This window comes from Necator americanus, chromosome X (genome assembly GCF_031761385.1).
Source record: "Necator americanus strain Aroian chromosome X, whole genome shotgun sequence".
NCBI lineage: Eukaryota > Metazoa > Nematoda > Chromadorea > Rhabditida > Ancylostomatidae > Necator > Necator americanus.
Window position 1 is genome coordinate 14,037,281 of NC_087376.1, and position 24,302 is coordinate 14,061,582.

The window sequence follows — 24,302 nt, forward strand, 5'->3', positions numbered from 1 at the left end:
TCAGATACAGACTGAAGCTATGCTAAAAAAAATCGCATTAGACAGCCTGTTCTGTCTGCGCCCACATGATATCTAAAACATGCTTTTTTAAATGTTTCATCTATGTATAGCGTTGTTTTTAGTGGATAACTGAAATGATACTTACCTCACTGAACAATTCAAACTTCTTCACATCAAACATTCAAAAGTACTTGAAATTTTTTCTTTTCTCACTTTATAGTTTATAGTTTAGTTATAGTACATAATTCGAAAAGTTGTAGTTCGATTGAATCGACATTGTCATGCTGCTTTAGTCATTTCTCAATACTTCGAAGTTGTGAACGATTGCAGTATGGATCCTCGTCCGTTTCAATGGATTTCACATTACCCCTATTCTTCCGACTTAGTCCTAGAACATCAGCGCCTGACAGTTCTACAGCACACACAGCTTAATCATTTTGAATCTACGTCTAGTTCCTCATTCTTTTCACCTATCAACACTACCTCAGGTAGGTTAATAACTATTACGTAAATGAAGAAGTACTATGCAAATGTGTTTAGGAACAACTATTATTTTGATGCCATCTAAGTTATTTTTATCTAGGAATTTCGGAGATTTATTCAGTAAAACTTGTCTATCAACTTTCAGGTTTCCCTCCACAGGAACTCGACTATCGCATTCATGAGGACTTATCTATCATTCAGTCTTCCGTGGCAACTGAACCGACCTTTTCTCCCTCCGTAATGGCAATGGGAATTGGGGAGGCAACAAAAAATACACATGAAACTAAACATTCCACTACATATGGATCGAGGAGGTTAGTAATATGCAGTGCTTCTACATCTTTCTTAATTTTTCGTGTGTCCATCTCCCTCACCTTGAGAATGGTTCCACAACAGTCTTCCAGTACAGATGGGTAGAATGTGTAGGCTTATGCACCTTCAAAGAATTAAACCAGTTAGGAATCTAAAGCACGTACCAAAAAAAAGAAAAGCTCAGATTACAAGATTTTCTTATTTTTGAATGGTTGCTTTAGGTACTTAGATTCGTCGTCCGTGAAAACCTGGGATTCTCCCTTTTTTTCTGCCGATTTTCAAGTGTAAAAAAAGTCTTTTGCTCATGAAATGACTTTTCTCTGGGAACAGTCTTTTGAATAATATTTTGTCTGCTGAGAGATCCGATTATGTGAAGCGAGGTATGATATTTTTGAAGACTCTGGTAAGATTTTTTTTTTGGTATACTCAAGACATTCTGCGATAAAATCCCTCTTAATGCTGTGAAATGGAGTGCAAATGCAGGTCATCCTCGATCTCAGGTAATTATAATCCTTGGCTGTCATAGGCGGCAGGTAGTTGCATCAACTCTTTTCTTGAGACAACATGCGCCTTTTGAAGGTGAGGTTATCTTTTTGCTACGCACTTTTTGTTACCGTATTTTTTGTCAGAAACTTACAAAACTTAAACGTTATTGGCTAAGTCATGGATGGCATTTCATCCTTTTCCATCCTTTTGTTATCTGTTTTAGCGTACAATTTCTCAGCAGTTTTATTACTAGTATGAGATTCGTTACTATTTTACAAAGGGTACACGAAGTACACAAAAGTAAACACGGAAGAAACACATAAAAGAGGCTGCTCACCAGTTACCACAGGCACCCATTATTGTTTCTTTCTTTTCTGTTTGGGACTTGCTAGATTCGGGGCGGATCTGGTGCAAACGGTTAGAGCCACACGGTCGACGGGTTCGGAACCGCCCTAGTGCAAACCGAGCCTTTCTTCCCTCTGATGTCCATAAATTGGTACCACACTGGTCTAAAAAGATAAGAACACTGACTTGCTGTCCTTCGCAAGCCATTGTATAGGCCAAAACGGATTCTTAAGCCTCAACGACTACGAGTTGCATTAAAACGCGTTGGAGCATCCCAAGTGGATTGATACGCTAGTGACTTTTCTTAGATTCAATCTTCAATCCATTTGAGGTGACATGAAGTTGCATCTTGGAAAACCTAGATGAGAGGAGATTACATCACACAAAAATTTTAATGGAAGAAAGAAGCTGCTTGTATTGCTTTATTTCTGCAGTGAAAAAGATGGACATCATTTGATGGTACGGAATTTACTCTCGGCGCCGTTATTCAGCTAGATTATTCAGTAGGAGCTTAATTTGCACTAATTTTTTTTTCCTATCTCCAGCCCTGGTTGTCTTTTTTCGCTCAGTAATAGCATCAAAACTGCTTTTTTGAGTGATAACAAAAAATTCGTTCTTGCCTTAATGTTTTCTTTAAATTTTCTAACGTAAATACAGAAGTTTCATTTCTGTCAAGGATTGAAACCCGAACGTTTCAGAGAAAACAGCCGTACGCCGTTCTGGGTCATGGAAATACAACTGCTGATAACATCACTGGTTTCCTCATCAAATCACGTATTGAAATATTATAAGTAAACTAACATAATGTAATTAATAATTAACACTATTAATTAATATCGTTACTAAATTTTGCACCTTTTAAAATGAGTTTGTTTACCAGCGACTACCCTCTCCTCCTTTCCTCCTTGCTCTCTTCACTTCCTACCTCTTGCTTTCACACCACTCCTACGATCCCCTTAGAAAACGAAAAAAAAATCTCAATGCACATCCACTACTACAGAGAAGGAAGTGGTTATGGAAGCACTGAACAACCAGAACGTCATGCTCAATCCACAAAGGTACTTCGAGAGCTAAACAATAACTTCGATACCGGGATTTAACGATTTTGCAGAACATCGGCATCAATATGAAGGTAGGAGATCGACGACGTGATGGAATCTCGCCTAGAAAATTTTGTGTTATTTGCGATAACGCAAAACGAAAGTTGAAATAGAATAACATGAGAATGAAACGTGACACTCGGCAACTACACTATCTTTGCTTCGCTGGTGACATCGTTCTCGTAACATCTAGCACTAGCAAGGTAGGACAAATGCTGACCGATTTCTTCGTTACGTATGAAAAAATCGTGTTCAACCAAACCGTCAAGACACGATGTTTATGTAAAACAGATGTATCTCGAACGCCTCATTTGCGCTCAAGAAAACGTACGAAGATATTCGAACACCAATATTGTATATCCGCTCGGAGTACAAATATGATGAACATGACCTCCGAGCTGGGTAGAGATAAATGAGCAGCTTGGGAGCATATAAGAACATTAACAATTTAGTGAAAGAAGGGCAGGACAAAAACAACCGTCTCACTGCACACCATCTTATCGCTATCGTAGCTATAGTTAGGCATTGTTTTCACGAACCTAGGTGCGTCGCAACAAGGAGGAGGAAAATGTGGTCAACGTCATTAAATGAACGATCAAAAGTGCAGTTGTTGGTTCTAAAACATGTCAGAACGGAACATGTGTTACAGTACTTCAGCCGGTTCATTCTCTGTGGGCACAACATAAACAGTGCCTTGCGGTCTTAGCGGATACTTCTTTCATCGTTTTCTTCTACACTATCACCTTAAAGGCATCACCCCACGAATCTGAGGTGGTCTGAGGCGGATTTCAGGTGGAGTATTCGTATACGGCATAGTAGATTATGGAGAGGCAGTGATTTCGTCCATTTCTTCCTAATTGCCGTAAAAAAAACGTCCCGGAAGATGCGGCGCGTGCACAAGGCTGGCGCGCTCCAATTGAAGTTGTTGTAGAAAATAGCGCGCTCGGAGACGTATCTTCCGGGCTGTTTTTTACGGCAATTAAGAAGAAATGGACGGAATCACCTCTCCCTCCAGAATCTACGACTCCGTATAGGCATAACCCACCTGAAACCCACATCACCCCATTCGTGGGGTGATGCCTTTAACAGCAGTAGCACGTGAATGTTTTCCTTATTGCTCACTTATGATAATTCTTTTTCATTCTTGAACAATATTGCCCCCCATCCCCCCCCCCCCCTCGGATCTCTCCTATTAACGGATGTGATAGTCAACGGATACATACACCGTGTGTGTGTGTGTGTGTTGTGTGTTGTGTGTTGTGTGCCTTGATTATCACACTATAAAGGGTAAGCGGTAATGCTTCAATAAGTACAAATTGAAAATGGAATGAAAAGTACGCAATGAAGCAGAAAGGGGCAAAAAACAAAAAGTGAGGAAGGAAGAGATCCGGAGGGGGTCGGCGGAAAAGCTTATTCAAATTCGTGTTTTCACCCAATTCGATTCCGGACAGTAACCTCATGAATTGTCCAAGAAGTTTCTTTTTGCTGAGGACAGCGAGAGTAAGGAGTATTTCTTCCTCCTTCGAATGCCGCGACACTTCTCTTTTTGGCGGGGTGGTTACAGTGGGCAGGTACTTCAATGTTGGTGGTCATCCTATTTGAAATATTATAGTACTGTGTGGTGTAATGTATGTAAAAATTAGGCATTCCCGATACTGTAACAAGACACTCAAAACATTCTGCGATAAAATGTATGGGAGATGCAGTTGAAGCGGGTTCGTTTCACTTGCGACAAGTAAGCTGTTTCACATCTACTCCGAAGAAGGCCTACAAGGCACTCATTACATAATAAGTTCATTGGGCCCATTTACGGAATTCCCCGACAGGTTTTTTTTCCGAGAACAATAGCAATAGAGAGCACTTTCTTGACTATTCTCTGACAACATAAGACGTGGTGCAGGTACCCTTAAGTTAAATGATAAACCGTAAACTTGAAAAAATATCCATGTAACTAAAATATGTCTTCAAAGTGTCCTACAACATTCGATAAAGAACTTCTTGCTCTGCAAGGCAGCATATTTCTGACTTTTTAATTTTATCCGTCCTCGTTTCTTCAGAACAATTAGTTAAATTAACAAATCAACGTGGAATGTCAAGAGGACAAAACGGGACATTTCCGACAGCATCTGTTTTCTGCATTTAATCGATGCAATAGGACCGCTTGACGCTAAGATTGATGTCACACATGGAGAAGGAGAAACGTTTGGAAATTCACCTGACGTTTGTCTTCGACCTTCAGAAATGGTTAACATGTGTACGGCTCCAAAAATGTCTTTAATAGTTTTTAATACTAGCGTTGTGGCACTACCATAATCTGCATTTGCAAATTATCGTAGTACTTCTCCTCTTTCTCAACCTATGTGCTGTGTTGAGAATTATGTTCCAAACTTTTTTTATGTTAAATATGCAGATAGAAATAAGGAGTATTTCTGAAGCCTTGTAAAATATTCAGTAGAGAATAGAATAGGAGCCGTACACATGTTAACTATGTTAGTTCATGTTATCGTGTATATATTGTGCTATTGTCATTGTATGTATCTCAAACCTGGGTAATTAAATCGTTTGATATATCGAAGAAAAACGTCAAGTGAATTTTCAAACGTTTCTCCTGTACTTTTTATTTGTATAAAAGAAGTAAATGGGAACTTTTAAGTATCAAGGCTCGAGAAGATAAGATAAAAAGAGGTATACCAACATATTTTGTAGGACTTTATTTCGTTTGGTTTCAGAAAATCAGATAAATAACAGGCAACCGGATAGAGATATAAATGCTGTCAAAATTCGAATAGTTATTGCTTGATGACTTCAAATCTGCCCACCGTGCACATACAGATCCAATTCAAAATTTAATTGAAGCGTGAAGTGATGAAAATGCTTTCGAATGCACCGTAGGGCACTGTTGTTTCAAAAAGTTATTTACTGAAGGTTTCGTATTTTGACACCACGTTGGATTCCGTCAAACAAGTTTTGGAAAACGAGGCAAGAATGTTTCAGCTTTTTGCATAAAAAATGAATTTCTGGGTTATTTAGAACTAGTTCTTTAGACAATTAATTCGAAAACAAAGAGTGTTTGAAACGCTGATGAATGGTGGACGTTCTGTTGTATACAAATGCAGACAATCTAAAAAAATGAATCTAGGCAATCATCAGCATTTTCATTTTTTTTAAGTTTTTTTCACTTTCTATGTTGCTACGTCCTCATCATTTTGTCCTTTGAATCCTCCTAGAAGGCAACTCTACCAAGTAATTGCAATACATACACCGTGCACGACCTTGGTGACGGGTTGATTGGTGGGTGTAGCTTAATGGTCACAGGTAGAACAAGATATGCCTGCCCTGGCTTACCGACAGCATCTTCTGCAGGCACTCATTCGGCTGCACATAATCGGCTACGGGTACCTAACGACCGCCCCCGAAAGAATAGAATAACTACAGAGAAGAATGTTATACCTGCAAAGCGATAAAAGGATAAAGTATAAAGTTTCTGGCGTTAATCAATCCGCTTGGGATGCGCCTCCACGATCACTTCAACTCAGAACCGTTTGAGGTTCACAAACCTATACAATGACGGCCTATACAATGACTTGCGGTGGATCCTCTCAGACAAGTCTGGTACCAATTTATCGACCCCGGAGGGATGAAAGGCTTGGTGAGCACTAGGGCGGATTCGAACCTCCGATCGATCGTGCAGTAAGCGGAACCTCTAACTGCTACACTACACCCGGCCAGCGATACTCTTTAGAAATGTCTTTTTTATTTTTTTTATCCTCTTCATTTTTCCTTGGTTCTACCTGAATTCTTTGCTCTTCGATATTAAAGTGAAGTCATCAAGTCAAAGAGATAACTATGACTGAAAACATTTTTCTACGACCTTTGGAATACAGCACACAAATGACATAGAGAAATGAAGAACCACTGAAATACAATTCTGTGCAGAACTACCAGAATATGGGTTCAGAATTACATCATACATCAGCAGATGAATAGTTAGGCAAAGTCTCACTTTCATAATTAGATTCTTCAATTTCAAGTAATTCCGAAAACTTCTGAGACTTTCCGGGAATAAAATAGACAATACTAAAGAATATCGCTCTGCAATATATGACACTCTTCTCCGTAGTTATTCTATTCTTTTAAAATGTAGAATCAATGCCACAACACAGCCTAGCTGTGTGCTAAGGTATCTGGTAGGTCGACGTGCCTAGCTGATGATACCCTCCTATAGAAATTCGAGGAGACTTATGAAAAATTGAATGAAGCAGAATTTTTTGAAATCAGCACTATTAGCACTAAGAAATTTTTCGTAAATCGCGAAAGATACGCTTTTTTAAAGGAACACATAAAAAGTTTTCATCTTTACAGGTTCAAAATTGAACGCAGCCGAGGCACACATGTTATAGAAAAAATCGGAACAATTCGTAGAAGCAAGACTGTTTTCCAATGGGTTTTGCCGAAAGAATCACCTTCACCTTGATCACCTTGACTCCCGTTGATCTTCGAACTGGTCGAGCGGGCGCCAGTAATTCTTCCATTTGTCCTGATCGCGTGCCAGAGTAGCCCAGTGGTTCCTCCTTTCGCGTGGGACACGAAGAGCATCATAATTTTCTTTGAAGGACTTCGTGAAGAAATCTGACCATCGGGTCGGCGGTCTTCCTGTAGTGCGCTTAATATCGCGCGGAACCCAGTCGCTCACAGCTCTGGTCCAACGGTTGTCATTGAAGCGCATCACGTGTCCGGCCCACCTTATTTTACTTTCATTGGCAAACGCGGCGGCATCTCTAATCTTCGATCGTTGACGTAGGAGAGAACTTCGAATCCCGTCCCTCACTTGCGTGAAACGGGATACTCCTAGCATCACTCTCTCAATTGCGCGTTCAATGACGCTCACATGTGTTAAAGAGGTGAGCACGGAGCTAGGTCTTCCTGGTCTTCTTCACTACATCCTCGATGTTCTTGTACGCTCCTCAAGCCGCTCGTCTCCTCCTGCCCAGCTCGGGGGTCAGGTCGTTCATCATGTTCAGTTACCGACCCAGATAAACGTAGCTGGTGCATTCGGATATGTTCGTTCCGTTGAGCGTGAATGGGGCATCCGAGACCCATCCGTTCCGCATGAACATCGTCTTTTGTAGATTCAGCTGAAGACCGATGCATCCACATGTCTCGTCGAATTCGGTCAGCATTCGTTCCGCTTGGCTGATGCTAGGTGTTATCAGTACGATGTCATCAGCAAAGCGCAAATGGTGTAGCTGCCGACCATCAACCTTCACTCCCATGTCGTCCCATTCCAACTTTCGCATTGCGTTCTCGAGGGTGGCTGTGAATATTTTGGGTGGGATTGTATCACCCCGTCGGACCCCCTCTTCACGTCAATGATGATATTCTTGTAGAATGGCGAAATTCCGGTCGTGAAGTTACTGTACAACTCTCGAAGTACCTTTAAGTACTGAGTAGGGACACGTTGGTTGTCCAAGGCTTCCACGACCGCTTCCGTCTCAACTGAGTCGAAGGCCTTCTTTAAGTCGATGAAGGTGAGACAGAGCGGCATTTTGTACTCTCATGATACCTCGATGAGTTTCGAAACAGTGTGAATGTGGTCAATCGTGCTGAATCCTTTTCGAAACACTGCTTGCTCGCATGGCTGTCCTTCATCCAAGACTTTTTCAATCCTATTAAGGATTACTCTTGTAAAGAGCTTGTAGATGACGGACAGTAGGCAGATTGGACGATAGTTGCTGATGTCATGTGGATCTCCCTTTTTATACAACAACACCGTCTTGCTGGTCTTCCACTGTCTAGGAACCTTGCATTCCGACAGATAACGTGTGAAGAGTTTCGCCAAGGTGTTGATGAGTACTGGCGGAAGGTTCTTCAGGTGTTCTGGTTGTATTCTGTCGGGACCGGGTGCCGTAAGATTTCTTACCGACATGATAGCATGTCGTGTTTCGGACGGGAGAACCTCTGGAATGACTTGTCCATCTTCTCTCAGATGGTGAGGAGGCAAGTGGACATGGCTGTCGAAGAAATCAGAGTAGAAGTCGTAGATGATTTTCTCCATCCCCCTTCTCGATGCAATGGCTGTTCCCTTTGGGTTCCGGAGAGCAGTCATCCTCGACTTGTGACTGGCGAAGCCTCGACGGGCATAGTGGATGCTTTTCCCCGCCTCTGCAGCTTCAGCCAGCACTTCTGCTCTTCTCTCTTTAAGGTCTTCCTTTATCGCCTCTCTGCAAAGCCTTGCGAGCTCGGACGTGAGTTCTTGGTTCTCTGCGGCTCGTGCTGCTCCACGCTGGCGTATCAGTTCAAGCGTTTCAAGAGAGAGGCGTCTCTTTGTGGTTTTAAAACTCTCAGCCTTCTTCGTGCAGTCGTGAAGGTGTTCAACGAGCCGGTCATAATCCTCGTCGATGTTGTCCATTGCGGAATCTTCCCAAAGGCCGGCTAACGTAGCGAAGAGATCCCAGTTAATGATAGTTCTGGAATTTCGCTCTCTGAACTTGGCGGCTTTCTCTTCTCTCCTTGTGAAGGAAAATCTACCTCAGAGGAGGCGATGGTCCGATCACGTACAGAACTTTGGCACAACGCCGACGTCCGTCAGGCAGAACCTTTTATTGACGATGATGTGGTCTATTTCATTACGGTACCCTCCACCGGGTGGCTCCTACGTCCAGCGTAGAGAGGAGGGCTTCTGGAATTGCGGGTTCCCATGGATGGTCTTAGTCGTCATGATGAACTCGGAGAGCCTCTCCCCCTGGTCATTCCATTGTAGGCCGTGGGTCCCGATGTGAAGTTCCTCCGGCGTTCTTCTTGGGCCAACTTTGTCGTTGAAATCGCCAGTTATGACCTTGTAGAATGCATGATCTTCTACGTAGAACTTCTCCGGTCCATATAGAAAGTTTCGGCTTCTTCTTCGTAGCTTGATGTTGGACCATAAGCGACGAAGAATGTCAAAGCTGGCGTTGGACCACATCTCATCCGCAGACTTCCGATTCGAGTTGTTCGAAAGAGTTGATGTTCTTTGCCATACTCGTGTTGACGAGGACGCCAACTCCACCAACACCTCTACTGTCGCATGTTCCTAAGAACAGTTCTTCTCCAGTTTCATATACGGCGTTGAGAGGGTGACGTCGTCTCGTCTCGGTCAGTCCGATGACGTCGTACTTGATCTTCTTGGCTTGCATCATCAGATCTTCGATGGCCGCTTCCGATGCAAGCGTACGTGCGTTATAAGTACAGATCGCCATCCTGGTCCTTTTCCGTTTCGGTAGCCTATATGACTCCTGCAACCCCGTCTTTCCTGGCGCTACCGTACCAAGCTTTCCTCCGGAATCAAGAGACTCTTTTCTAATACTGTGACATGCTTGAAATTTCATAACCCATGAGCAGGTTGCAAGTCTCTAGTCCCATGAGTTTTTGGGAGAACTTTGCTCTCCCGAAGTGGACATGTGGAGCTTATTTGTTGAAGGCGACTCCAAACCGCCTCCCTTGCACCTCCCAGTCACTTGATTGCAGGCTTTTGGCCGGACCGACGTGCGGGATACAAGGATGTCATGAGTCAGTCCTGGCTCAGCAGAAACAGGGAGTCCATCCCCTGAATCCACCTGCGTCTCTGGGCAAGCACAAGGTCGCTTTTGGTCCGCGATTAGCCCCCTATCTGCCACCCGCCACGGGGACGCGCCACGTAGCCTCGCGACTAACCGGCTTTGAACCCTCTAGTGAGAGAGATCCATGGGCCGAAAGAATACAAAATTGATTTGTTAGCGATTTACGAACTGCCAAAAAAATCAGTTTAGTTGCAAAGAAACAACAGGAATCCTGCTGAGCCAAAGATTCAGGAAACAGGGTCATCCTTCAACAAATATGTAGATTTCTTGCAGGCTTTGTAAGAAAATGATTCTTAAACTACTATTGCCGCTCATTTATGAAGCTGAAACATAATATTTTAGTCAAATTTTCAAAATCTTTACAGCTATGGAATCATAGCGGTTAGAGATATCACATTGTTCGCAATAGTATGTAGATTACGAATATGTAGCTATCATTTTACTTATCGAAAAATATATTTAGGTAAAAAATCATATATCCCGGAGAGGAATTATCTCGATGCAGGTGCAGTTATCTCGTACCCAACCTTGTTAGTGCGTAGCCGCAGATAATTTTTCTAAAACTGTTTCATTGATAATTTTTGAGAGTTCTAATTATTTCCAATCGGTAGAGCTCGCGTTCACCATTATATTGCTGTCCAAATTTAAACACTGGGGACCAAATTGAGGCGTGTTATAAAAAAAAGACGAAAAGACGACCCGCCTTTTTCGTCTTCTGTCGATGAATTAGCGATTCTGGTGTTAGAGTGTTTCAAAATGTCGGTACGGTAGCTGCAAAATGTGCAAGGTTGGAGATGGTTCCATTCAGTTAGAGATAAAAATGTGACTTAAACAAAAGGCCAATAAGTATGTATCAGAAATAGTCGTTAGAGCAGCATTCACGAAACTGACGATGTTGAGATCTCTTCACGAAAAGACAAGGTTAAGGATGTCGATCATGAATACAAGCGTGACTACGCTCGATTCCCTCCAATTGTCCTGAAAAATGGTGTGAAAGCGGCCTTGGGAATTCTCCCATGAAGCACCTAGTAACATGCTATATTTGTGAGAGCTGGCGTACGCATCCTGTCTTTGAGGAATCAAGAGACAGCCTCGTCCGCTCGCTGGCGACAATTGGGCTTGTAAATGTGACACGCCACCCACGTCACCAGGTGCCTGTGTGAAAATCCTATCGCTAAGGCCGTTTTCCACGCCCGTTTCTCAGGACAATTAGGGAGAATTAAGCGTGATTGCGCTCATACTAGTGTAGACTTCTAACCCAATCTTTTTATAGGAAGATAATAAAATCGTTAACTACTTGCACTCCGTTGCCGTGTGTTGTTGTCACGTGCAACGTTCAAAGTATTTACTTTAAATATGCTGTCGCCTTAGCCATTTCAACTCAATGTTTCCTCGCGATGGCTACTTGTCCAAGAAATATCACAGGAAGATAAGACGTTTTTTTTAGTGCTGCCGAACACGACTTAGCAATATTTAACTCTCCAGTGTTTCAATATCCAATGTCTGATATGGACACCACGCAGTTCACAAGAAACAAAGATATGAAGGTAAACATACGCTCTTTCCGATACGATAAATTTAGGACCCTATTGTGGATGCAACGGGAGAAGTAATTTGATATGAAAAGCAAGAATGAAGGAATTCTGTCTTCTTGGAGTCATATTTTAGGATGACTTTACTGGTTACCTAACGCAGTCGTTCCTAAACTGCTCTTCAAGTCCTGCATCCCACATGTCAACGCTCACTCTAACAAAACAAAGCGATAACTCGTGTAATATCAATCAGGTCTGCCAGGTGAGCTGTTTCCATCTTTGCAATATCTTGCTGGTTTCCACGACTAGAGAGACACTGAGTGATAAATGTAGGAAGTCCAGTAGCTCGTCGGAACATTTCGGGAAGATTTGAAGCATTAGCCATGCGAGGCTGTACAAGCAAAATGCAAATAACAAGACCAAAAAATATGTTTGGGGGTGCGAGAAATATTGCAAGAAAGATTATTTCAACTCCTTTTGGACCATGCCAATGTACACTCTGATGATGTGGTTAGAGGTATTGAGCGTCTTATTTTCTCCACTTACTCACTCGTTTCCTCGTTATGCATACGTCTTGTGTTAGTAAGAAGTGCCATTTGTGCGACCATCCCGACGACTTTTCTGATTGAAGGCATAAAGGATCGATATAACTTCATCGAAACTCAGAGCTCTAAGGAAGACTCACCAGCAGCAAGGTCGAATAATAGTACGAATGAGTCGGACGGATCTAAGACTTACCTTTGTGGATATTAAAAAGAAAATCAACCATTAGAGGAAAGATGTTTGTTGAGAAAGCACAAGATGTAAGCATTGTGCTCTACCTCTTTAGAACAAGACAAGGCAAAGAGCTTTTGATATCGTTGAAGAACCGCCTGTTGAGTCTTAAAGGCATTATCCCACGAATCTGAAGTGGTACGGATTTCAGGTGGAGTATTCGTATACGGGATCGTAGATTAAGGAGAGGAGGGTGATTCCGTCCATTTCTTCCTAATTCCCGTGAAAAACCGCCCGGAAGATACGTCTTCGAGCGTTCCGACTCGCTATTTTCTACAGTGAGTTCGATTGAAGCGCGCCAGTCGTGTGCTCACGCCGCATTTTTCGGGCCGTTTTTTACGCCAATTAGCAAAAAATGGACGGAATCACCCACCTCTCCATAATCTACGATCCCGTATACGAATACTCCACCTGAAATCCGTACCACCTCAGATTCATGGGGTGATGCCTTTAACGTCGCCAAAATGTGTACTTCTGAACAGTAAAGTTGTAGACTGTCTATGAGATGATGTGAAATCATCGTAGTAATCATACCGACTGTCAAGCACGGCGGAGGACCATGTTTTCACAAATCTCGCGGCACCATGGACGGTCCACTTGCCCATATCAGAAGCAGCACGGAACTGACGATGTTGGAATCTCTTATGGGTAGTATAGAGTCCGAAGTGTAGACTACGAGTTTGAGTGTATTCTCTCTCAAAAACGGCGTGAGAGACGGCTTGCGGACGCGACGCGTGCACGAGATTATAAGGCATCGTAGAATTCTAATTTCTTCCCACGCAATTTCTAAAGACGCTGATGCTTGTAATCTAGACCACGAACCCTATGCGTACAGTAGTATTGCTAATTCTTCGACAGAAGACGACGCGGATCCGCGTCTTTTTCGTCTCGTGAACGCGAGCTCTATGCAATTAGAATTTTCAAGACCTATCAAAGAACACTTTTTGAAAGAATTACATGAGGATACACATTTAAACCACTGAGTCCAAGATAATCGCGCCCCAAAGATATATGATTTTTGACGTGAACATATTTTTCGAAAATTGAAATGATAATAACATATTCGTAATCTACGTAATATTGCAAACAGTTTGATATCTCTCACAGCTATAATTCCATGACTCAACCGACAACCGACGGAACGACCGACATTACCAGCTTAGAAATTATTCTCTTACAAAATCTGCAAGAAAACTATTTGTTGTATTAGGGTGTTCGGAAAGTATCTGCCGAAATACGGCAAATTTTCAAAATTACAAAACTTTTTAACAACATTTTATTATTCGACGAAATAATCTCCATCAACATCGACAACCTTCTGCCAACGTCTCACAAGATCACGGATTAATTTGGCGCAAAACTCCGGCGACTTGGAAGCAAAGAAAGCCCGAAGGACATTTTCGAGGTGGACACGATCATCGTAGCGCTTCTCTTCCAAGTGATGCTGAAGCGATCGGAAGAGGTGGTAGTCGCTCGGGGCCAGGTCCGGGCTGTGCGGTGGGTGCGGTAGAACTTCCCATCCGAGCTCCAGAATTTTCTGGGAAGTCTACTTCGCGATGTGGGGTCGCGCGTTATCGTGCAGCAGGCGAACGTTGTCGAGTTTTGGGTGCTCCTTGCGGACCTTGTCGGCCAGACTTTGCAGTTGAGTGCAGTAGACCTCGGCAGTAAGTGTCGTGTTGCCCGGCAGTAATTCGAAACGGTAGATTCCATGAACTCCCCACCAGACGCTCAGCATGACCTTCTTCTCATGGATTTTATCTCGTCGTTTCGTCGCCAGCGCACCACGCACGTTTGTAGGTGTGGTTGACGCAGAGGACCCATTTCCCATCTCCAGTGACAATCGTGTCCAGCCAGTCGAATCTGCGGCTGCTGGAGAGCAGCTAAGTGCATGTGGGAGCCACTGACGGAGCTTTTTCACCATTCCGAGAGATAGCAGTCCATTGCTCCGGTGGACAGCGAACAGCCAAGACTGGCAGAAATTACTGCACACCTTCATATGGATGCTGCTCCGCCAGATCCTTCAGTTCGTCGAACGATATTGCAGACCTTGAATGTACAACCATTGTCCGAATCGTACAATGACTCAGACAAACGTGTTGATGGAGAATTCGTGACGAATTCGGCCGCGGCGACTAGTGCTGTTAGAACGGCTGGGTGTGAAGCGGGGGCTATCTCTTCCATACGCTTGATCAGCTCTGTAAATGTGAAATTTGCTCCTTTGCCTTGGTTTGGGCTTCTAAGATGAAACGTAGAGTTCCAGCATCCATTTTAGAGTTGCTGTCAGTGCATGGCGTGAACGCAGCAACAGCAGATCGACCGGGCTCACTGCTTGGGCCTAATGAGTGTCCACTCAGCAGTTCAGACAGACAAAAACCCGGGGCTGTTTTGGAACTTGACCCACGGATCGACCGTTTCCGTTTTGGTAGCCTACATGACTCCTGCGACCCCGTCCTACCTGGCGCTACCGTACCAGGCTTTCCTCCGGAATCAGGAGACTCTTTTCTATTACTGTGTTTTGCGTAAAAATTTTAAAGGGAGAGTCGAATGCGGCTTCAAAGTCCAGGAACGCTAGTTGCATTGGCTTCGAATACCGCTGCCAGATTTCGATCACTCTCCTGACGATGAACACCTGGTCAATCGTAGATCGGCCAGGACGAAAGCCAGCTTGCTCGTCGCGCGTTGTTTCTTCGCGATGTTTGATGAGTCGGTCCAGGATAATGCGCTCCAGTACCTTGTACATAACACGCAGCAAAGAGATTAATCGATAATTCCTTGAGTACGTGACGGATAACTTCTTGTGGAGGGGAATTATGATAGCGTGTCTCCACGAATCAGGTATACTTTCGTTTATCCATATTGAACGGATGATCTTTGTCATTTCACGAATCCCAGACGGAGGAAGATATTTTAGCATTTCTGCGCTAATCCCGTCGTCTCCACCAAATTTTCCATTCTTCATTTTCTGAATACAGACCAGGACCTCCGACTCGGTCGGTGGCTCCTCGTTAACCGCATATGTCGGTCTATGAACGTGTTCGAGTTCAGGAGCTGACGGTGCTAGCCGGTTCAGCAAGGTTTTGAAGTGTTCCTTCCAAATTGGAACGGTTGCTTCACCGACAACTACCCCATTAGCAGTGCTGAGGACATGGGAACATCTTTTCATTTTGTCGCTATACTGTTTTAGTAGAGCGTAGACTTTCCGTGGGTCCCTGTCCTCTCAGGCCTTCTCAAACTCCATCGCTCTTGACGTCCACTAGTTATCGCGGTCTTGTTGCAGTTGACGACGCAGCTTCCTTCTAAAACGCTTTTCGTGGTTGAAGTCACCAGCGCTGCGCGCGACACATACAGAATTGTATGTGGATTTTGTTTCCGTAGATGCAAAGGCAAACTTCTTCCGCGGCAATAGAACCGGGAGCGTTTCCCTTGCAGCGTCCTGGATGCACTTTGTGAAGGAATCCGCATCGCTAAGCTTCTTCCTGGTCCGTACTCCAACATGAATAGACACACGTTGGCAGAATTTTCTTCTGCATTCATCGTCTTTCAGACCTGCCATGTCGATTTTCGGTTGAAGAGGAACTCCTCGGTTTCTCTTGTGGAACCGTATCTTGAAGCTGAGAAGAACTGGACGGTGGTCAGAGTCGAACGCGACGTCCCAAACAGCTCTAGATTTTCGGATATCTGACTGAAGAATGTTACTCGCCAGAACGTAGTCGAGCTGAAGTTTAAGAGTCCTCATCTTCCGCTTGCGCTGCTCTTCAGGCGTTAAAATGGTTGACCCCCACCACGTGAGCTGATGGCGTCGATGATTCCTCTTAAACGTGGAAATTATGATGAGGCCCGTCTGTTCGCACAAGTCGACCGGACGGTCACCGTTGTCCGACGTGTGCTCCGCTGCATAGTACCATTTTCCTAGCACATCAGATTGTTCGATTGACTTGATTGATTGATTGACTGTCCGAGTCCCATCTTCGCATTTGCGTCGATTCCGACAATGACCACCTGCTGGCTTGGTATTTTAGACATCAACGCATTGAGTTCATCATAGAAGGCGTCCTTACTGTTGTCCTCAGCGGTTTCCGTAGGTGCGTGAGCACTTACGATACAGAGTTTACGTCCTCTGCGATCCTGCAGTCGTAGAAAGGCGCATCTGAACGACGTTGAGCCAAATTCCTCCACCAGGTTCTTGTAGTCGTTCCTCACAGCTATCGCGCAGCCACCTACTTTGTTCTCATCAGCATCGCCACAGTATACGGTGTAATTTTCGATGCTGATGACGGGACGATCCCTCATGCGTGTTTCCTACAATGCAGCAAAAGGCACACAGAGAATCGCAGAAGTCTGGATAGAGCGGCTTGTTGGAGTTCACTCGATAGTGTTCGGCAGTTCAGCGTGACGAAACGAATGGTTGTTGCCAAAGATTCCATGCTCCCTTCAGGCAGTTGACTTTTCAGGTTATGGGCTTTGGCGGTGTGCTGGACGACAGCACCTTTTTGCAATGTATGGGAAGCTTTCGCCATATAACAGTGCAGGTTATATAGCTCGTACGTTCCCAATGCATACACTCGAACGCTTGATTGCGTTTAGTTAAAGCAGGGCCACCACGTGCAGGTAGCAATCAGACTCGTATATGCGGCCCTAGGCCATTATAGGATGAAATAGGCAAGAAAGAGGGAGTCAGATATGTTATATGTATACAAGCGGTATTGTCCTTATATAATATATTTAAAACGGGAACTTCCAGAACATCTCGAAAAATCTGCACTACTGCGAAATTTTCGGCAAATACTTTCCGAACATCCTAATAGTATAACCTTGTCTCCTGATTTTCTAGCTCAGCAGAATTTTCTGCTCTTTGCAGCTAAATTTACAACTTCAGTATTTTGCATTTCTTACTTTGATTTATAGCAGACCGTAAATCGCTAACGGATTAGGTTTGCCATCTCTCCGCATAGTACAATAGAAAGCAGTCTTTGTCCTATGATCTATTCCGACTTTTTCTATAAGATGTCTCAGCTGCGGTTAGTTTTGAACGTGCAAATACCTAGAACTTTTCATGTGTTTTTACAGAGAGCTTTTTTGCGATTTATTGGAAGTTTCTTCAAATATCACGTAGATATGTTTTTTTCAGGAGGATGAGATCTATTAAATGGTATCAATTTCAAAAAATACTTCCGGATTTTCATCACATACTACTTCAGCCTCTATGGAAGGTTATTGTCATCTAGGCCGACCCTCCAGATACCTTAGGACACACATCGACCTACGGCTGTGTTACCGCATTGGTTACTACATTTGAAAAGAATAGACTAACTACAAAGAATAATTTTGTACCTACAGACCGATATTTTTCAAAATTTTCTCTTTTATTCCTTTTTTATTCACTTTATTTTTTCATGTTTTACCTGCAATCTTCGCTCTTCGAAATTGAAGTAAAGTCATCAAGTCAAAGAAATAATTATGTTTAGACGAATCTTTCTACGATGACTGGAATGGGGCAAACGAATGACGAAGAAAAATGAACAATCACTGAAGTACAAATCTGAATAGAATTACCAAAGTGTGGATTTTTTATGTCAAAGATTAGCAGCTCACTAACACAGAGGCCCAGTTGATTATGAAAATCTTCAATTTCAATGATTTGCAAAGATTTTTCTACATTTTAACAACTCGAAAAATTTCGCTTCATAAAAAGAACATTCTTCCCTATAGTTACTCCATTCTTTTCAAATGCAGTAATCAATGTGGTAACACAGCTGTAGGTCGATGTGTGTCCTAAGGCATCTGTTGGGTCGACGTGCCTAGATGACAATAGCCTTCCATAGAGGCTGAAGTAGTATGTGATGAAAATTTGGAAGATACAGATTTTTTTGAAATATAATTCATTTAATAGATCTCATCCTCCTGAAAAACATATCTACTTGATATTTGAAGAAACTTCCAATAAATTCGCAAAAAATAAGTTCTCTGTAAAAGCACATGAAAAGTTCTATGTATTTGTACGTTCAAAACTAACCGCAGCTGAGACATGTTATAGAAAAAAGTCGGAATAGATCATAGAACAAAGGCTGCTTTCTATTGTACTATGCGGACAGATGGCAAACCTAATTCGTTAGCAATTTACGGACTGCTATAAATCAGAGTAAGAAATGTTATTTCCATTATGCTTGTACAGTCTCGCATGCGCTCAGGAATCTATTGATGTATAGATGTTATAATAAGGATCAAATTGAGGTGAGTTATGAAAAAAGACAAAAAAGACGAAGAACTAGCAATCCTACTGTAGCTCACTGCTCATACAAAATAGCAGATAAATTGAGTATTCAGGTTTGTCATTCGACTCATGCAAATGGTCTTCACTTTGGAGCACGCACGTGCGCTGCCTGTGCAGCTTTCTTCCGGCGAACAATTAGCGATGGCAAGAAATATGTGTGTAAAAGAAGTCAACGTTGTAACAATCCAAGCAGAGACGGTAGGTGATGCTTGTCAAGATGTCTTTTCAAAGCAAGATATTCCTTTACCGTTTACTGTTTAGCTACTGGATATCGCAAAATTTGTCGAAGTTGTCGACTGAAGCGATGCATGGATATTGGGATGCTCCCAGACAGTGCGTATTCATCGTCAGTTTGCACTTCGCTTCACTCCACTTCCTTACTGACACGTTTTCTGCACTTTCATGTGAAACGAACTTGTTTTTTAAATAAAACACATAAGAATACGAGTTCTACTGATATCGTTTCATTTCCAGATGTTCAACATAAAAGATCAATGCGTGAAAGCACATCGCAACCGATCAAAAAGTCATTTGGTGTCATCTTCCAGCCGGTTTACGATCACATACATGCAAACGATGGAGCAACTATTGCATCCTCTCTTAGATCTTCTCTGCTGCCTACAGCTGTAGTAGACGACAACGGTTCATTAACACGATAAATGGAGCAGAATTATCTACATGCAGTTATCTATAACCTCATCTCTGCTCATGATTCTTTTTCCTGTAGTTTGTCGTGTTTCGTATGTATCAGCTAAAACTTTATACTCGCTGTCGAGAGTTTTTTAGGCCTGTAAAATCACACTCGAGTTTCCACTGAACTATTTCAAGCTACTTGTCACATATTGAAGCAAAGCATAACATATCCTCCCACATATTCAATGTTCTCTTGAAAATGGTTACTCTAGACACTGAATTGAAATCTTCTATGCAGGCTTTATTATGCTCTGCAATCTGATGTTTCAACACTATTTCTTCTTCACAGGTACGAACACGCTCTTCCGTTTGCAATTTGGACATCCAGAAATTTTATGCGGCATAAATGGAAGTAGATTAATTACTTTGATCTTCCACGGATCCAAAGAAAGATTGCAAAGATACCAGAAGTCTTAGTATAAAGGAACGAATCGCGAGACACAACTTGAGTCTGAATGACAGTGGCACTGATAAGGTGGTTGCTTGATCCTTATTTTTCTGTATTCAGTTTGCTGCTCTAACATATTAGGAGTCTCAGAAAGTGACGTCGATTCTGAGCATAACATCAATTTTTTTTTAAACCAAAAACGTCATTCTAGCTATTTGGAATTGGAAAATGACTCATCAGATGGGAGAAAATCATTATTAGCGAGAATGTTTGCATTAAAGAACGACAATAAAAATATACCAAGATTATTTTTCTCAAATTTGGTGGAGAAACAAAACTACTTTCCGCTACTCTTAATGTGTCGTAAATACCATGGATCAAATCCGGTTGCATTTTGTGTTTGTTCATAAATACTTTTGCGCTTTTAAATAACGCGAGTTTTTGTCTTATCTTCACAACAGTTTTTTTTTTCAGTTACGTTAGTTTTTTTTAATAGGGGCGGGTGTGGTGTAACGGTTAGAGGTTCCGCTTCCTGCACGATCGATCGGAGGTTCGAATCCGCCCTACTGCTCACCAAGCCTTTCACCCCTCCTGGGTAGATAAATTGGTACCCGACTTGTTTGGAAGGATAAAAACACTGAATTGACACATCGGCTAGCCGCCGCAAGATCACAATGACTTGCAGAGGCCAGCCGATGATCAAGTCAGTGTTTTTATCCTCCCAGACAAATCTGGTATCAATTTATTGACTCCGGAGGGATGAAAGGCTTGGTGAGCACTAGGGCGGTTTCGAACCGTCGACCGTGTGGCTACAGCGGACCTCTAATCGAATGCGCCACACCCGCCCTTTCGACAAATACTTAAAGCTAATTCCATCCTCTTTTACGCTATACTGTAAATGATCCGCGTAATTCGAAATGGACTTTGTAATCTCTGAAGTAGCAATGTAACTCCTCCTGATGATTCATCACCCCACACTTCTCTGGAAACTCCATTAGGAACTTACATAACATAATGTTTACATATAAATGAACAAATAAATAAATAAGTGGTGGGCGTAGTGTAGCGGTTAGAGGTCCCACTTCCTGCGCAATCGATCAGAGGTTCGAATCCGCCCTAGTGATCACCAAGCCTTTCATCCCTCCGGGGTCGATAAATTGGTACCAGGCTTGTCTGAGAAGATCCACCGCAAGTCATTGTATAGGCCATTTACACGTTCGTGAACCTCAAACGATTCTGAATTGAAGTAAACGTGGGATTCAAGCAAGCAAGCGGATTGGTTAACGCCGGAAACTTTATCCTTTATCCTCTTTATATATACACATATTGTTGTGGATGTCGTTACAGCCAAAGACGAGTAACTTTATTAGAAACGACTACGGAGAAGAGGAGAGAATGTCTACATAAAAACAACAGGGTGGTCATACAAGAATGCAACGCATCTAATGCGGCTTTACTATACGCGAATAACGCGGTGAAATTCCCATCCTATAACACCTTCCCTTTCAAGTTATCTCGTATCGAGTTCTTTGTGGGTCCACCTATAGTCGGAGGCTGGGTCGTCGAAGGCGTTGAAGTCGTAGAGACGAGTCGGCAGTCAGCGTTGCACCATCGTCTTTGCTCGCGGAGTCGAGTAGTAGTAGGTTGAACTCATCCAAAAAAAGTGTTAGTCGCTGTTGTGCCGATCCTAGATCGCAACTGGTTTACGTGCTGAGTCCATACTTCGTTTCCACCGCGAAAAGTGTAGGTTGTGTTTCCAACACGGCGTGTGATGAAACCGGAAGTCCAACTAGGTTTCTGTCCCCGATAATCCTGGCAAAAATCGCGTAATTGATCTCCGTCGTGCTCCATTTCGACGATTGAACTGAGATTGCATTTTGACATCTCGTGTACCGTTTGTGAGATTTCTAGAAGGCAACATTAGATCGAGTTCCGTTCGCAGTCGATGTCCTAGGAAGGTTTCGGCAAGTGAACGTTGGTCAGATGCAGATGGGCAGGGATTGAGCGATATGCCATCAGGAACGTCTGTAGTGTGTCCACTGTTGGTTTCTCCCCATTCAGCTTGGCAAGTACTTTTTTAAGGGTGTCCACAAAACGTTCTGCTTGTCCTTTGCTTTTTGGATGGAAAGGCGGCGTACGAGTGTGTAATATTCCTCGAGAACGACAGAGTGGAGTGAACTGAGACGACATGAACTGCGTTCCGTTGTCCGTGACGAGCGTCTCTGGATTTCCACGATAAGTAGATAGCATGGTCCTTCCATCGGTCCAGCCAAATCAGCATGAAATCGAGTCCACGACAAGTGTGGTTTCGGCTATGACTGTGGTTCGGCTACGATCGGATCCTTTGCCACGGATGCACATCTTGGGCGGGTCCTGACGAGTTTTTCAATGTCCGAATCCATCGCAGGCCAATACACAAAGCATCTTGCGAGCATTTTCATCTTTATTTGGCCTGGATGAGCTTTGTGTAGTGCTGAAAGAACACGATGTCGAAGTGATTTTGGAATCACTATGCGGGATGCAGTGAGCAGACATCCTTTGACTGCCGTCATGGTATTTCTGCGGTTGTAGTAGTGCCACAGAGGAGAATGGCGGTTGACTTTGGGCCATTTTCCGGACTTCGTATAGTCGATCAGAAGCTGAATAAAACCATCGGCTTGTGAAGCAGTCCGAATGGATTCGGCGGATACTGAGAGATGACAACAGTTCCCTGAAAATTCAGAAGTGACATCAGCATCTATTGAGGCGTTCACGTAATCCTCCGGTACCGATTATTTTGACGAGAGGAGGCGTGAAAGAGCGTCCACTTAGCCGAAATCCTTTTTGTTGATGTACTCGATAGTGAAGCAGTAGTTGAGCAGCATCGTGCCCCATCGCTGAAGACGGTTGGCACTGTAGACTGGAACTCCTTTCTTGCTTCCGAAGATTACCAAAAGTGGTTTGTGGTCAATCCTGAGCGTGAAATGTCGTCCATGTATGAAACGATAGAACTTCTGCACGGCGAAAATGAGAGCGAGTGCTTCCTTTTCAATCTGGTTGTAGTTCTCCTGTGGTTGTGTCAGGCACCTTCTCGCATCCATCTGCGAAGCGATGTGAGAGGGTTGCTTCCATTCCGTAATTTGAAGTATCAGTGGCAACGATGATCGGGAGACTTGGGTCAAAGTGGGTCAACAGGAGATCCGAGCTTAGGATTGCCTTAATCTTGTCGAGAGAAGACTGGCACTCCGGTGTCCATGTGTAGACAACATCCTTTTTCGTAAGAGTGTCCAAAGGAGCGCCTAGATTGTGAAGATCCTTGACGAAGTTTCCATAGAAATTGATGAGTTCCAGAAAAGAGCGAAGTTGACTGACGTCCTTCGGAGCATGTAACTTCTGGATAGCTTTGATCTTTTCTAGACCTGGGCGTCGTCCTTGTGCGTTGGTGAGGAGCCCAGGGTAGGTGATCTCCGTCTGCAGAAAAGCACATCTGTCGAGTCCGTAATCTTGAATTCGCTTGAATACGGTCTCTAGTCGGGCATTGTGTTCGCCGATGGTTCTAAAAGTAACCAGTATGTCGTTGAGATAGGCGGCAGTTCCATCTAATCCAGCGATAAGAGCATCCATATATTGTTGGAATATACCAGGAGCTGGTTTCACTCCAAATGGTAGTCGGTTGAAGGGATACAGTCCACGGTGCATCTTGATAGTGAGTAGCTGCTTTGGGGCGTCGTCCACAATTGGAGATATGCTTCGGCTAAGTCGAGCTGTGAAAAGTAGCGTCCTCCATTGGGTTTCGTGAAGGTGTCCACTGGGGTTGCAAGAGGATGCTGGTTTTGTTCCAGTGCATCGTTCAGTCTGGCTCAGTAGTCTGCGCAGAAGCGGATCGATCCATTTTTCTTCTGAACGACGACGATAGGTGCTGCCCATTCTGAATGATCAACGAACTCGGCACGTGTATATACACAAGTCGATCGATTTCCTTTTCTCCCTATGCGGCTATGTTTCGGCTGAAATCCTTGGCATAGCAGCATAGGGTACAGGGCGAGCCCACAGAAAGACAGGCTTGGAGTCAGGCTTCAGAGCGAGTTTAGCCTTTGACTTGGTACAACATCTCAGTACAGGAGCAAAGACTGCTGGAAATGTTTTCCTCAAGTGCGTTGCGAGAGAGGAATTTAAGGTGATGAGCGTCTTTAATAAATGTTGCAGATGGAGCCTTCCGTCAGGTGACGAAATAGTGGCTCGTGTTGGGCGATCCAATCTAAGCCCAACAGCGACGGCATGTCAGCTACATGGCAAGTACCATATCCTCAATGACGATCAATGATGAAGTTGTAGAATCCCCGA

At 43.4% G+C, this 24,302-nt stretch overlaps 13 protein-coding genes across 17 annotated transcripts; 1 reads left to right on the forward strand and 12 right to left on the reverse strand.

Annotated features, from left to right (window-relative positions):
* Positions 1–8,023, reverse strand: RB195_022995 (uncharacterized protein; the record flags this gene model as incomplete). Of its 4 annotated transcripts, none has more annotated exons than XM_064210279.1 (6): positions 18–22; positions 858–919; positions 1,619–1,686; positions 1,745–1,790; positions 2,717–2,789; positions 2,846–2,915. In XM_064210279.1, the coding sequence occupies 6 exons, from the start codon at positions 2,913–2,915 to the stop codon at positions 18–20; spliced, it is 324 nt and encodes a 107-aa protein (XP_064066160.1). The 4 variants fall into 4 exon arrangements, with proteins under 4 accessions (XP_064066159.1, XP_064066160.1, XP_064066161.1 ...); XM_064210280.1 differs by adding an exon at positions 1,926–1,984 and having other exon boundaries at positions 1,619–1,790; XM_064210281.1 differs by lacking the exon at positions 858–919 and having other exon boundaries at positions 1–22.
* RB195_022996 (uncharacterized protein) lies at positions 7,201–7,581 on the reverse strand (the record flags this gene model as incomplete). Its single annotated transcript, XM_064210282.1, has 1 exon — positions 7,201–7,581. The coding sequence occupies one exon, from the start codon at positions 7,579–7,581 to the stop codon at positions 7,201–7,203; it is 381 nt and encodes a 126-aa protein (XP_064066163.1).
* On the reverse strand, positions 7,748–8,271 carry RB195_022997 (uncharacterized protein; the record flags this gene model as incomplete). Its single annotated transcript, XM_064210283.1, has 2 exons — positions 7,748–8,085; positions 8,142–8,271. 2 exons carry the CDS (start codon positions 8,269–8,271, stop codon positions 7,748–7,750), a joined length of 468 nt encoding a protein of 155 aa, XP_064066164.1.
* A 9-nt stretch (positions 8,272–8,280) lies between these two features.
* RB195_022998 (uncharacterized protein) lies at positions 8,281–9,135 on the reverse strand (the record flags this gene model as incomplete). The annotated part of the gene is made up of 1 exon (XM_064210284.1): positions 8,281–9,135. One exon carries the CDS (start codon positions 9,133–9,135, stop codon positions 8,281–8,283), a length of 855 nt encoding a protein of 284 aa, XP_064066165.1.
* Positions 9,136–9,688: 553 nt separating this feature from the next.
* RB195_022999 (uncharacterized protein) lies at positions 9,689–10,090 on the reverse strand (the record flags this gene model as incomplete). The annotated part of the gene is made up of 1 exon (XM_064210285.1): positions 9,689–10,090. The coding sequence occupies one exon, from the start codon at positions 10,088–10,090 to the stop codon at positions 9,689–9,691; it is 402 nt and encodes a 133-aa protein (XP_064066166.1).
* A 1,977-nt stretch (positions 10,091–12,067) lies between these two features.
* Positions 12,068–14,808, reverse strand: RB195_023000 (uncharacterized protein; the record flags this gene model as incomplete). 2 transcript variants are annotated; one of them, XM_064210286.1, is made up of 3 exons in its annotated part: positions 12,068–12,244; positions 14,249–14,617; positions 14,674–14,808. In XM_064210286.1, the coding sequence occupies 3 exons, from the start codon at positions 14,806–14,808 to the stop codon at positions 12,068–12,070; spliced, it is 681 nt and encodes a 226-aa protein (XP_064066167.1). The 2 variants fall into 2 exon arrangements, with proteins under 2 accessions (XP_064066167.1, XP_064066168.1); XM_064210287.1 differs by lacking the exons at positions 12,068–12,244; positions 14,674–14,808 and having other exon boundaries at positions 14,174–14,548.
* Positions 14,809–15,088: 280 nt separating this feature from the next.
* RB195_023001 (uncharacterized protein) lies at positions 15,089–15,790 on the reverse strand (the record flags this gene model as incomplete). The annotated part of the gene is made up of 1 exon (XM_064210288.1): positions 15,089–15,790. The coding sequence occupies one exon, from the start codon at positions 15,788–15,790 to the stop codon at positions 15,089–15,091; it is 702 nt and encodes a 233-aa protein (XP_064066169.1).
* Positions 15,791–15,880: 90 nt separating this feature from the next.
* Positions 15,881–16,363, reverse strand: RB195_023002 (uncharacterized protein; the record flags this gene model as incomplete). Its single annotated transcript, XM_064210289.1, has 1 exon — positions 15,881–16,363. The coding sequence occupies one exon, from the start codon at positions 16,361–16,363 to the stop codon at positions 15,881–15,883; it is 483 nt and encodes a 160-aa protein (XP_064066170.1).
* A 173-nt stretch (positions 16,364–16,536) lies between these two features.
* Positions 16,537–16,917, reverse strand: RB195_023003 (uncharacterized protein; the record flags this gene model as incomplete). The annotated part of the gene is made up of 1 exon (XM_064210290.1): positions 16,537–16,917. One exon carries the CDS (start codon positions 16,915–16,917, stop codon positions 16,537–16,539), a length of 381 nt encoding a protein of 126 aa, XP_064066171.1.
* A 1,908-nt stretch (positions 16,918–18,825) lies between these two features.
* On the forward strand, positions 18,826–19,557 carry RB195_023004 (uncharacterized protein; the record flags this gene model as incomplete). The annotated part of the gene is made up of 4 exons (XM_064210291.1): positions 18,826–18,858; positions 18,952–19,096; positions 19,160–19,231; positions 19,373–19,557. 4 exons carry the CDS (start codon positions 18,826–18,828, stop codon positions 19,555–19,557), a joined length of 435 nt encoding a protein of 144 aa, XP_064066172.1.
* A 2,372-nt stretch (positions 19,558–21,929) lies between these two features.
* On the reverse strand, positions 21,930–22,229 carry RB195_023005 (uncharacterized protein; the record flags this gene model as incomplete). Its single annotated transcript, XM_064210292.1, has 1 exon — positions 21,930–22,229. The coding sequence occupies one exon, from the start codon at positions 22,227–22,229 to the stop codon at positions 21,930–21,932; it is 300 nt and encodes a 99-aa protein (XP_064066173.1).
* Positions 22,230–22,291: 62 nt separating this feature from the next.
* On the reverse strand, positions 22,292–22,853 carry RB195_023006 (uncharacterized protein; the record flags this gene model as incomplete). Its single annotated transcript, XM_064210293.1, has 2 exons — positions 22,292–22,689; positions 22,748–22,853. 2 exons carry the CDS (start codon positions 22,851–22,853, stop codon positions 22,292–22,294), a joined length of 504 nt encoding a protein of 167 aa, XP_064066174.1.
* A 153-nt stretch (positions 22,854–23,006) lies between these two features.
* Positions 23,007–23,885, reverse strand: RB195_023007 (uncharacterized protein; the record flags this gene model as incomplete). The annotated part of the gene is made up of 1 exon (XM_064210294.1): positions 23,007–23,885. One exon carries the CDS (start codon positions 23,883–23,885, stop codon positions 23,007–23,009), a length of 879 nt encoding a protein of 292 aa, XP_064066175.1.
* Between the last annotated feature and the right edge of the window lie 417 nt (positions 23,886–24,302).